The following is a 13,817-nucleotide window of genomic DNA, read 5'->3' on the forward strand; positions in this document are numbered from 1 at the left end:
TGCTGGAGAGCCTTCCTTTCTCTCCCCAGTGGTTCCCCTGTGTGTTATGTAGTTGATGAAGACTCCCTACCTGATTGTGGATTGCCAAAACAGCAGACATCTTCAGTCATGTTTCACCCAACTGTGAGGTGTTTCCCTGCACCAGGCTTTAGAATACCTTCTGCATTCAGTTTATTCTTATAAAAATAATGGCCAGTTTCTCAGGACTGAGTAGCTGTATGGAAGAATACATAGATGAAGAATATGTACATTTAATTTCAAGAATAACCTTTATGGTTTGGGAAATGATATTACTTTCCATTTTTTATTTATAATTCCCATCTGCACTCAGTTTGATTCTTTGTATAGAAGGACTTGTAAAAATAATTCAGAAAGCAGTGTATTTGTATACCAATACCCTAAGTAATATTACTGCAGTGTGTAATTGAAGGATAGTGACTGTCTTATCATTTATCTTGAAACCTATGGAATGCTTAGCATACAAATACTCAGCTTGTGTTTAAATAAATGAGAAAATAAACATGGGCATAACTGAATAAAATAAAGACTTGAGGATAGTTATTTCTGGAAAATGCTATGTTTGAAACTGAAGAGTACTCTGAAGAACGTAACTAAAATGAAGTGTGAGCCTTTAGGTGAAGTTTGTGAAAGTACATAAATATGAAGAGCTCTGGATTTTTCTCTCAGTTCTCTAGAGAAGTGATTTTTGGACTTCAACAAAAAGTTATTACTTATATACATTTCTTATTTAAGCCATCAATGATAGCTGTCACAGTACAGAACTTTTAAACTATAAATGTAAGTGTGAAGGAGTCAAGTCTTTCAGATGAATTGTCTTCCTCAACCGCACAACTTCTAAATAATGCTGCTTGCCTTAAAAACACTCAAGAGGTAGGGTTGGGGATTTAGCTCAGTGGTAGAGCACTTGCTTAGCAAGCACAAGGCCCTGGGTTCAGGCCTCAGCTCTGGGGGAAAAAAAAACCAAACCACTCAAGAGGAAAAACCTATCTCCAAAAATTTCTGTTCTGTTTTGTATTAGCTGTAGGTTCAATTCATATAGTATAATAGCAGTTCTGAAAATGTGGGGAAGTGTCTGTTTAAAAGAATTCATAGGATTATAAGATTATCCATTCTCTCCTAATTACAAGAGAACTGTTATGTAATGCCAGACTTTCCTTAGAGCTTGACAGAAGTTGCAAAGGTAAGAAAGAAGTTGTGAACTTAGTGCCTAGCTCAGGACCATTCTAGGCTTCCTAACTAACCACTGTATTAGATGGAAAAGCTCCACCTGCAGAGATGTTAGAAATGGCATGATATTCTGCTGTGCCTAGCAAAAACATAGTTACTGTATGTGTAAAGGAACTCAGTAATTCAGTGAATGTATTCTCTGTTAGAAGAAATTATAAATGAAGTATCCCACCAGTTCCCAGTTATGTTGGTCTCATGATGTATTAACTCTGGCTTTATAACATGGAGATGAATTGAGGCTGTTAACAGAAAAAGTTAATACTCTTCTAGCCTTCATTTTCTTGTTACCCTGGACTCTCTTCAGTCTGTATATCATTCAGTAAGGTGAAATGCCTGCGAGTGTTGGGAGTAGGATGGAACTCTACAAACATGGCAAGTGGTTCCAAAGAGACGGAAATTAAAATGTTGAAGAATTAACTACTCAAAATGCTCTCCTTAAAAAAAATCTATATACTTTTAAAAAACAATGATCCAGTATCAGTATCTACTAGTTAGCTTCTTCTAGTAACAACACGATAGTAGATCCAGTTTTGCTAGACTTACATTTAACTACCCAGAGTGAAAACGAGATCAATTTAAGTATTTGCTTTGAAACTAAAAATGTAAAACACCTTTTTTTCTCCCATTGCTGGGAACCAAACCCTAGTTGTTGGGCATGCTAGACTAGTGAACTACATTCAACCTCAAAGAAAAATATGTTTATGTTTAGCATATAAGAAACCTTAAGGCAGAAGTTCAGATATATTAATTTTAAAATATGGTATAAAAAGATATGAACTGTGTTAAGAGAAAAAGCAATAAATACCTTTAAAAGTGTAGGCATATTTGTGGTCATGAGAGCTCTATAATCCATAAAAATTACTAGTACTCCTGCTGACTATGCCTCCTTTTAAGAAATTATGCTCATTGCTCAGACTTACCTCCAGGACAAGGAGCCAACACATTATAGTATACTGCAAGGAGACTTAACAGTAGGTTTGACTATCATTCCTCTGGGGTTTGAATTCCCTTTTGTCCCTTTGGTAGCCAACATGACAGACAAGAAGTTGAGCTATCACATATAAAGACTATATTGGGATTGCATTTTAGTCAGAATTTCTTTTAAAAAAAAATCAATGGAATACGTTTAGATACAAACAATGAGAAAAATTATTTGAAGAAATTGGCCCCATTTTGCCTAGTTTGGAATCTGTCATGCATACTTAGTTTGCTGTGGACCCAGGGAATGGGAGATGCTGCAGATTGAGTCTGGAATCAATCTGAAGGAAAAATCTTTTTCTTTAGGCAACTCTGTTCTTTTTCTCTTAGCTTTTGATTGATTGCATTAAACCTGCCCATTTGTAGAGGGCAGTCAGCCTTATTCAGAGTTCTGCTATAAATACTAATCTTATCTTTAAGAAATACCTCTGTGATATCTAGACAGGTATTTGATCAGCTATCACAGATGATTTGAAGTTCTGATACTGCCCTCCCACACTGCCTCATAACTTGATGTTATTTCTAGTATTAGCGGGAAACTTTTTCAATGTCTGTTTTATATAGTCTTATTGTTAACATACTAAGAGAAAGCTTATTGCATGCTTCATTAAGTATATCGCTTTCACAAGTAACTCACTGACATATCATAAGATGTTATTAATTTGAAATTTTTGATCACCAGCAGTTCAACACAAAGAATTAGCAAATATGCTGAAAATAGAAAGTAATCCAACAGTATTGTAACTATATATCCACATGCAGTTTTTTGTTCCCTAACTCATCCACGTCTTTACCTGTTAATGCATTTTTAGAGCTAAATTTTTCAAGGATTTTCATTACCTCAATATCAACACAGGATAACACATGTTCAGTAAATTCCGTTGCTTCTTCTTTTTAAGTAAAGGATAATGATATTTTTTATTGCTTGATCTGTTAATATTAATTTTGAATGTCAAAGAACTTGGCATTCTAGGACATGCTTGTAATTGTCACACTCGGCTGAGGCAAAAGGATCATGAGTTGAAGGTCATCCTGGGCTAGAAGCCAGCTGACTGCAGAATAAGTTCTAGGTCATCTGGGACTGTATAGCCAGACCCTGCCTTTTAAAAAAGTGTATGTACCAGACAGTGATTAAACATTAAATAGATTGTCTAATTTTATCCTGCTTTCCCCATATTACATATTAAAAGACAGATCAATGTTTCTGTTATTTTAATCTCTAATTTCAAAACTCATGTGCTTAACTATAGCCTCAAGGAAGGGTTAGAATAGTTATTGAGTAGTATATACAATATTACATATTTATAGATTCTCATTTGTTCTAACTGGCTGACATCGGGATACTCAAACTTGTACAAGTCTATGCTAGGCATTTCTCTGGTTGTTGGCTACACTTTTTACTCTGATTGAGCATTTTATAATTTATGCCACAAGAATTTGCTGGCTTCTATTTTCCTTCAATATTTTCATATTTCAAAGACTACCAATGTAATTCAGTTTACAAGTGATTATTTGCTATAGACATCATCCAGATTACATATGATAGCCTTCACCTAGATCAGCCATGGCACAGAAGGTCACTTCTTGAGTTTCCAGAGCAGTTCTTGTCAGTGAAAAGGTTTCTGGCTATTTGTTGCAGAAGCTGACATTTACCTGATTTTTATAGGGGTGAGGTGGGAAGAGTCCACTTGGAGAAATTGCTAATCCTCTATACTCTTATAACCTGCTCAGATAAGTTCTAAAAATTACATTTTATTGACAAAAGTTTTTTTTAATTGATTCCTATTTTGGGTACTGTCTTGTGTTGTGTACTATAGTAGAGAAGTGCATTATAGATGATTTGTAATAAAACAGATGACTGTTTATATAAAATGTTAGCACATCAAGCTCTTAGCTGAATATATAACCCCCTTATTTCATTTCTTCTCGAAAACAGCACTTTTAGATCTGTAGTCTAAAACCTCTCCAAAGTAAATGCTAGAAGAAAGTTAGACAAGTCTCTATACTTTAGCCTTCAAAAAATACCAACATTCTGTTCTTACACAATTATTTATGTTCTTTTCCCAATGTGTACTCATAAATTTTGTAGAGAAAATTATTATAACATTAAAGTGGCATATGTTCAAATTTGAAACAGTCATACTATTTTAATGTTTTTATTTATAATGTAGGGTTGCAACTAACAGAGGCCTTTGTCTACTGCCTAGAGCCATGTTGAACTTCATTCTGATTAAATTTCTGCTAGTTTGGGAAATGACAAATACTTGCATACAATAAGAAAGTTCTCTGATTTAAAGGAATATATGTAATTTATTGTTTTCCTTTGGTTCATTTAAGTCATTGAGACAAATTAAAGTGAAATCCAAAGATACAATTCTATTGACTATTGAGAATTGGAGTTTATTTTTTCTTATACAATAGTCCTCAAGATGTATTGTATGGGTTTAAGACACTTTTGGAGTCTTTGCTAGAGAAAAATTATTTTCACAAAGTTACCATTTGTTTTGTTTGTTTGTTTTTTACTTTCTTCTGTGAGAGTGGTGTTTTTTGACTCTTTCTTCCTGGCAGGAATACTACAGAATCTTAAATGCTCAGAAAGCTGCTGGAGTCCACTGTATGCCAGATACTAAACAGTTCAAGAAGTAGAAAACATTGCCTCACTTTTTACAGCCACTTCGAAACTGTTTTTATAAAAAGATTATTTTTGTTTTACCATAGAATGCATAGATGTAACCACATCAACAGCATTTCTTCAAGCCCTCCTCCTAAGACATGAGCTAATACTCTGTGTGATAATCTTTATTCCCGTGTGTGAATTTCAACTGTGTTATTTTCAGCTTGCTTTTTAAAGCATATGTCTGTTTCCAGGTTGCTTCAAGCCTCTGAAAAGATCAGATTGCTTGATGTTGGCAGCTGCTTTAATCCATTTCTGAAGTTTGAAGAATTTCTAACCGTTGGCATAGACATTGTACCTGCTGTAGAGGTATGTGGTTTTATTTACAAACTTGATCTTTTTTAAACATATCTTTAAAAAGGAAAAGCACTATCTTTACATTCTTAAAATAGCAAAGATATACTTCCTGTGTACCAACGAGTAAATCATTTCTATTCAAAACTAAATACATATTCTGAAAATTTTTAGCATTTAGCTAACTAGTTTGTTTTTTTTCTTTTGAGCTGAGGATCGAACCCAGGGCCTTATGCTTGCTAGGCAAGCACTCTACCACCGAGCTAAATACCCACCCCCGCTAACTAATATTCTTATTAACATATTTTCTTTGTTCTGTTCCTTCTTTATATCTAGAAAGCCAGGATTTAGAAGTATGCTATAGTAAAATCATTGTGATTTAAAAATCTGTAGGTTACAAAGATGTCTTGTTGCAAAGTGTAAAATAATACAGAAAGTAAGTGTATTGCTTAGGATCCATAGTTGTCTGACTCTGAACAACATACACAAAGATTCTCCTGCCTTCGCCTCCCATCTTACTGTAGGGGTGCTGAGATTCCAGCTGTGTGCATTGCTTTTTATATGAGTTCCAGGGGATCAAACTCAGGCAGTCTGGCTTTCAGGGCAAGTGTTTTTACCCATGGAGCCATCTCCCAAGCCCTGCACTACTTTCTTACTCCATATTTCTGTAGCATTTTAGTGTACAGCCAAATATGAAATAGTTCTTTGTTTGTTGTATTCTCCTTACTCATTTGATAGTGTTAATTAAATTTAATGTGTAATTTGCTTCAAGGCAGGAATTAACTTCTTAATAGAATAAAAGTAGTGTCAGTATCATTTTTAAATGTTTGACTGAACTTTAAAGAGCGCTAGCATCATTCTGCATATAGAAAGTTCATAAATCTTCCTGCATTGTCTTATCAGTTACCTTTCTGTTACTGGGACAAAGTACTTGACAAAGGCAGATTTAGGAGGTCAAGTTATTTTTGTCTCATGATCTCATGATGTCAGAGGTTGCAGTCAGCTAGCTTATTCATTCTGAGCCTGAGGCAAGGCAGACTCCTCAGATACAGATACAGATATAGAAATGGACACAGAGACAGCATCCATTGCCTGGAATTAGGCTTCAGCTCCTACAGTTTCTGTCTCCTCCCAATAGTCTATTCACCTGGGAACTCATTACCTAATCAGTCCACTAATATGTCAGTTTTAGGTTTCAGTCTCCTCCCTCACTCCTGACGTCCAGGATGTGAGTTCCAGTGCAGATTTGCACACCTGTAGCATAAATTCCTTGATACATTTTTCAGTTGCAAACTGTGTAACAATTATCAACTTTGATAATCTCCTTAAAAGTTTTTTTTTTTTCTTATTTGGCTAACTGTTGATAATAAACTGAATATAAATGTGCCTAACATTAGAATCATTACTGTATGTTCTTATCCAAATTAAATTCTAAATAAGCATCAGTTTTAAATAGGTGCTTTAAATTATTCCTAATTTTGAGAGTGTGCATGTATTTGTTTGCATGTGTAGAATGATGATTAGAAATTACGGGGTTTTAATTAGAGAAAATTTTTAAGTTTAGTTGAGAATACGGCATGGTGGTACACACATACAATCTCAGCACTTGAAAGGAGGAGATGGGTTCAGGAGCTCTGAGTTAGCCTTGACTTTGAAGTTTAAGGCTACTCTGGGCCACAGGAGATCCTGTCTCAAAAAAACAAAAAATAATGGAAGAAAGGAAAATCTGTATAGAGTTAGAAGGAAAAGGTCACCATTACTAAGTTCTATTGAAAAGCTATGAGATGTGAAATATTGTGGTGTGAAACTTACGTTTTAGGTTGAACATATTCTTGAAACTGTTTTTGTTTTTTTCTTTTCTGAGACAGGGTCTCATGTCACCCAGGCTGGCTTCCCACATACACAATCCTGAGTACTGGGATGATAGGCATGCATACAACACTCTTTGACATTCTTAACATGCCTTCATTGTTGTTGTTGTCTTTCTGCAGAGTGTGTACAAGTGTGACTTCCTGAACTTGCAGCTTCAGCAGCCACTCCAGCTTGCACAAGACGCTATCGATGCTTTTCTGAAGCAGCTGAGAAACCCTATCGATTCTCTTCCTGGAGAACTTTTCCATGTGGTTGTTTTCTCTCTCCTCCTGTCCTATTTCCCATCACCCTACCAGCGATGGATTTGCTGCAAGAAAGCCCATGAGCTGTTGGTGCTGAATGGCTTATTGCTCATCATCACCCCCGATTCCTCCCATCAGAACCGGCATGCTATGATGATGAAGAGCTGGAAGATTGCTATAGAATCCCTGGGCTTTAAGCGCTTCAAGTATTCAAAATTTTCTCATATGCATCTCATGGCTTTTAGGAAAACCTCCCTTAAAACCACCAGTGACTTGGTTAGTAGGAACTATCCAGGGATGTTATATATTCCTCAAGATTTCAACAGTGTAGAAGATGAGGAGTATTCTAACCCTTCTTGCTATGTTCGATCAGATGTAGAAGATGAACAACTAGCATATGGTTTCACGGAGCTCCCTGATGCTCCTTATGACTCAGATTCTGGAGAAAGTCAAGCCAGCTCTATTCCATTCTATGAGCTAGAGGATCCCATCTTACTTTTAAGTTAATATAAAAGCAAAAAGCCCTTCCATTCCAGACTCCTAAACTGATTGCTTACACTAATCAGAATACTAACGTGAACTCAGTATTTAAAGCCTGGTTTGCATAGAAGAAGTGCAAACGTTTACAGAGTTTGCTATTTTTTTCTACTTCTGGATTTCACAATGTATTCTTATATCGGAAGTCCATTAAGGCACTGACTTTGTCTTAGCAGAACCCACTGTTCCTTTGGCATCTTGCATTAAGGTTTTGAAAGGCACCTCTTCCTCTAGTGCTGTTGTGGAGTCTCATTTACTGTGCGTTCTCCTTTTTAGTCCAGTGCTGACATTGCACCATCATCCTGGGGAGCCTTAAGATGTGTACAAAGCTGTAGACTGCACTTGGATGACTCACAAGTTAAAGATTTCACACATAGGTTGGTTTAGTTGTTCATGCTACACTGTTCTTTTAAGTCGTTACCTATTACAGAAAACATTTTCAACTCAGTTTCATCTACTGATACAGTATTTCTGAACTTTTTGAAATTGGTGACAACTCTCAATATTAAGCTTATTTGGAAACATTAGACATTGGAAGAGATATTTCCCAAAGTATGTTTAATGTCATTAACACAGCACAGCAAACACCATTGCCAAAGTAATATTTTCATGACTTTCTTACTGATTTAGGCTTTGGTGTTCAGTCTGTTTTACCTGTGAAAGTTCATTTTTATTTTTTAAAACTTAGAGTACATTTATAAAATTTTCTGTTTAAGCAAGGAGCAATGTCTAATACTCAATACTGACTGAGACCACCTTTGTGAAAGGGTTTGCACTTATAAGAGTATATTCTGTTGAGACCAGCTCGGATAGGGTCCTTACCTGTCCATTAAGGCACTGCTGCACTACAAGTTTGGAATTACATGAACGTTTTTGAAATTAACCCTCTACTGATAATCTCGTAGAATGGTCTTGACCTTTTAATATCCTAATTTCTTTCTAAACCCTAGCAGATAATTTTCTGTGACTATATAAACAATTAGTTGGCTGTGGGAAATTTCCCTTTCCACATTGATAAATGCCTTTCTGTGTTTCTGAATCAGAAGCAAATGATTAACGAGAAATATATGTCCAAACAAGACAAGTTTAAACAGTTAAAAACATATAGTCCACATTGTCTTGTCAGCCAGCAATTGTCATGTAAACTATCATTTTTAAGAGTGCCACTGTGTGGAATTTTTTCAAGTGGTTATTACATTAAAATTACCTCATACTGAGGTTTTTGCACTGAAATATAACAGTTTCAGATTTCATGGTTAATGGTGTGTGTGTGTGTGTGTATGTGTGTGTGTGTATGTATGTGTATGCATGCGTGCGCACGCACATACATGTGCCTGTGCGCATGTGTGCATTAGTGTATTTTTAAAAGGAAACTTGCATTTTCAATAGTTAATCCTAAATTTCATAAACTGCACTTCTTTACTCTGGTAAACTGATGTTTTTGTGCTTATTGTGAATTGCTATAGTTAACTTTGAATGTCAAATTTTATTTAGAAATACATAAACTTACCCTTTAAGATAGGTTCATTGTGTATATCCAATATTTCAAGTTCAATTTCACATGATAAATTAATGAAAGTAACATGATTATAACTAATTTTAGAAAGGTCAGTTGTGTAAATGCAATAAACATTGGTTGTTCAAATATGCCATAAGTAACTTGAAATTTTTCATTTGCTTTCAGTAGCATACAGTTCTATAATTATTAGTGTTGATATTTCTTTTTATTTAGGCACTACAGGATAATATCTTAGAGCTCCCTCAAAAGAAAAGACAAAGAATGAAAACACACTGTATTCAGGATAAAACAAAACTGTTTTGGTGTCATCCTTCTTACCATACTCTCTTGTTTTATTTACTAATTCTAAGAGCAAAGAAAACAATACACCAAATGAAATTGCTTTGAAAGTAAACGAAACAGTGCTTTGGAAGGTTGATCTAAGTATGACCTACAGCAAAAAATGTTGGTGCTATATTTCTCCTGATCGTTTACTGATGTTGAGTCTGCTTTTTCCAAGGTGTGCATGATGTATTTTAAGTAGTACTTAAAAAATATCTCTTTATAAGAACTACTACCACTTAGTATAAATATGTTTGATTTTATATAATTTGTTACTGTAAACTCAGCTTACTCAAATTAGAACTTACGCCAATACGTACTCCACAAGGCCAGTTCAGGGTGTAAGTGCTGAAACATGAGCAGTCACTGGGTTGGGGCCAGATTACATAAGTAATGACCAGTGAAGTTAGTAGGTCCTCTCAGCATTGTATGGGTACGTTAAAAATTGTTTCGTTTGGATATAAATAATTTAAGGGACTTCCTGTCATACTTACAGCAATCCCTCCAGAATATTTCATTATTTCAAAAACAGATGATAATCATGTGGTTGGTTGGGCTCATTGGGATTGTGAACAGATCGTGCGCTTTTATCATAGTTGCAAAGTGGTTGGAGGTAGTGTACCTGAAAATGTACGTCTGTGTTTGTTGTATTTTTTCACATTTTGTGAACAAAGCACATTTATTAAAAAATTTAAATTTTTTAATATTCTTTGTCTGTTGCTTGTAAACTGAAAGGCTTTTTTGTTGTTATTGTTTTGGGTTTCTGATTTTTGGAGATAGGGTTTCTCTGTGTAGTCCTGGCTGCCCAGGAACTTGCTCTGTAGAGCAGGCTGGCCTCACATTCAGAAATCTGCCTACCTCTGCTTCTCATGTGCTGGGATTAAAGGTGTACACCACCACTGCCCAGCAAGGCTTTTGATCTTTGGTGTCTTTCACTAAAAAATATGAAAGCTGGGAGGCAATTTAGAATTTAACTCATCTAGTCAAGTCCCTTTGTATTATAAATTCACTCCGGAGATCCAGAGAGTGCAGGTGATTTCCAGTTAACAAACACTGCCATGTTCTTCATGAAATACCAGCAGACATTGTTATTAAGTATACATCCACCATATGTCATTGATTCTCAAAGAAAACGAAATGTGATAGCAGTTGTTATAGTTAAGTATATCTGTCCCTTTAGGCCAGTGTTCAGCTTTCTAATGAAAGATCTTTAATTGAACAGTTGTTTGTATTTTACTGTGTACAATATGCTGGGGAAACAGCAGGCATGGGATTAACCATAGTTCCCTGGCTTTCTTGGCATTTACAATATAATGGAAAAGTCAAGCATCCTTATACCATCATTCTGTGTGAGGAATCCTGCATTATTTCCCAGAAGTGGAGCAGGAGTTATGGGGCAGAAGGTTTTAAACACTCACAAATGATGCACACAAGCACAAGAACCGTTCAGCAAATAGCATTGTTCAGCACTCCAAAAATGCACAAGCTAAATAGAAAATCTGATTGTAAAAGAAATAAAAACACACTGGAGCGCTTGTCCATTTCCCACAATTCCTTGAGTTCAGTACAGCAATGAATGACACTCCTCAGTAAGCAGTCAGTGGAGGGTAGATTGGTAGATTTAAGATTTGGGCTGGGGAGATAACTCAGGAAGAGAATGTGCTTAGCATGTACAAGGTCCTAACCTCTATCTCCTGTACTACATTAATAAAATGCCAGTGTTTCACATTATTACATAACAAAGATAGAAATGGTAATTTATTCTTTTCAATCATTTCACTCTTATAGTATCTATAGTAGTCAATAGAGAAAAATCAAATGATCCACAGCCTTTGTATTGTGCAGTTCCCAGAGGATAGGCATTTTACCATAGCCAGCAATTGCAGTAACTTTGAGGCCTTCCCTATATGTGTTATAAAGGAAAGAAGTTTCCTAAACAATGCTAATGCCTTGATAGAGAAATGCAAATTTCAACAATTAGAAAATATTCGATTTAGCTTTAACTTTGGTTTGAATGTAGTATCCTTAAATTGAATGCTTTATCCTAAAAATAGGATACACAATTTCAGTAGTTCACTCTGTGTTTTGAGGCTTGTTTTGTTGGGGGTTTTGTCTGTTGTATTTATTTCCTTTTACTGAAACAACGGTACCTTGTAGTCTAAGATGGCCTCAAACTCCCAGAAATTCTCTGGCCTCAAACACTTAACCCTTGGAATTGCAGGCAAGAGCCACCATACCTGCCTTGTTTGTTAAGATAATATTCCTCTTACTTGTAACTCTACATAATAGTAATTTGTATTTAACAGAAATTCTGTCCATCTTAGCTTTACTTCTTTAAAGGATTTGTGTTATGTGTGTGAGTGTTTGCCCACGTGTATCTGTGTACCATATTCATGCCTAGCAGTCATGGGAGTCTGAAAAGGGCATCCAGTTCCCCGGAGTGGATTTCCAGAGTATTGTGTTGTAAGCTGCCATGTGGGTGCTGGAAACCGAGCCTGGATCCTCTGTAAAGTACCAAGCACTCTTAATTACTAAGCCATCTCTACAGCCACTTAGTTTGAATTAAAAAAACAAAACAAAACAAAACAAAAAAAAATCCAACTGTAAAGTTTTAAAAAATCTGTTGTTTTGAAATACTGTAAAACATTGCTTATTAATGTTCTTGTTCTTAATTAAACATAATAGATAAACTGCTTTAAACATACATTTTAAAAGTTTCTAGTTTGGGTCCATTAGCATCAGATAGGCTCATGTCTTACGTTCCTTTGTTGGAATTATAGACCAGGGCTTTGGCTTAAACAGGTCTAAGGATCAGCATAGGATCAGTTTCAGCTTTAGTCCCATAGTTCATTGAAGGGACCAGAGGTTTGTCTCCAGTAGTGCCTGGAGTTCAGAGCAGGGTGTTAGCTCTTGCAGTGCTGGGGTTCATGGCTAGGCTGGTGCATGTAGCCCTGCCTAATCACCCAGCCACACCAGATCATCTTAGCCACCTACCCCACCTAGCAATCAGTGCCACTCTACCAGTCTCAATCCCCGAACTTCATGCACATACCCATCTCAGATGCACAGAATACTACCATATAGATTTGGAAAAGGTGGTTGTTAAAACTGGAAGACAAACTCGGTATAAGATTCATGAAACAACTACCAGCTACAATCCATTTCCAAACTCCCAACTCTTCTATAATGGAGTCCAAAATCACAGAAATAGCTGAAGTGTCTGTGACAGAATTCAGAATCTTACTTTGTAAAAGAGTTAATGACATAAAGAATCAAACGGTTGCACAAACGAAGGAAATCCAAGACCTTGACAGGATAATCTCTAAAATGAATTTTAAACAGTAATTGGAGATAGAGACCAAATTATGGAGCGAAATTGTACAATAACCAAACAAATACTGGAAAGAAAGGGTCAATAACCAGAAAGTATCAACAGACTGCCATGCAGGAAAATGAATAGCAAGGATAAGAAACAGTAATATAATCAGGCATGTGGTGGGGGGGAGGCATTAAAGAACATGATCAATAATTCCAAGAAGTTTTAGACACATTTAAGAGTCTAGATATAAAACTTCATGTCACAGAAGAAAGGAATAGACATAAAAATCAAAAGGAATATGTAGAGAGCTGCGTGTAGCCGCACCCTAAAGATGGCTCTGGCTTCTACCCTCTGCCTTCCCGATGGCAAACACTCTTTAGGGTAAACAGCTCCTTATTTGGCTATGGCTGGATTCGTGTGCTGCTGGCATATGCGTGAACCTGTGGACAGTGCCCACGTGGCTGCTTGGGGTTGGCAGCCCAGCCCTACTTAGGTGCTGGGAGAGGCTTGCCCCAGGGGAGAGAGAAAGACAATGCAACTAAACAAAGGGTCTGATTAAATTGTATTAAGGAGAATCCCGGTGTTGTGTCATCCTTGCTGGTCGAGGCGGGTGCGACAAGTGGTGGCCCGTACGGGACAATTACCACGTCTCTCTCCAGATTCAGAACTTATTACAATCAGGCTACGGTATACTGGTAAGTTCTCAAAAAAAACTGAGGATCTGTGACAAAAGCGGGTTTTTACTCTCACCTGTAGACAAACGGGGAGCGGGGAAGCAGAGCCTCGACAATAGCGGACGGGTAAATCAATCAG

The 13,817-nt window shown here is 36.4% G+C and overlaps 1 protein-coding gene across 1 annotated transcript in view; it reads left to right on the forward strand.

The window, feature by feature from the left end:
• Bmt2 (base methyltransferase of 25S rRNA 2 homolog) overlaps positions 1-10,358 on the forward strand; it is a 50,172-nt gene extending 39,814 nt beyond the window's left edge. Inside the window, exons 4-5 of the mRNA XM_036182311.1 lie at positions 5,095-5,209; positions 7,186-10,358. Of these exons, the coding sequence (XP_036038204.1) occupies positions 5,095-5,209; positions 7,186-7,815 (745 nt within the window). The 3' untranslated portion in view covers positions 7,816-10,358. The remainder of the gene's footprint in view (positions 1-5,094; positions 5,210-7,185) is intronic.
• The last annotated feature ends 3,459 nt before the right edge of the window (positions 10,359-13,817 follow it).

Source organism: Onychomys torridus, chromosome 3, assembly GCF_903995425.1.
Source record: "Onychomys torridus chromosome 3, mOncTor1.1, whole genome shotgun sequence".
NCBI lineage: Eukaryota > Metazoa > Chordata > Mammalia > Rodentia > Cricetidae > Onychomys > Onychomys torridus.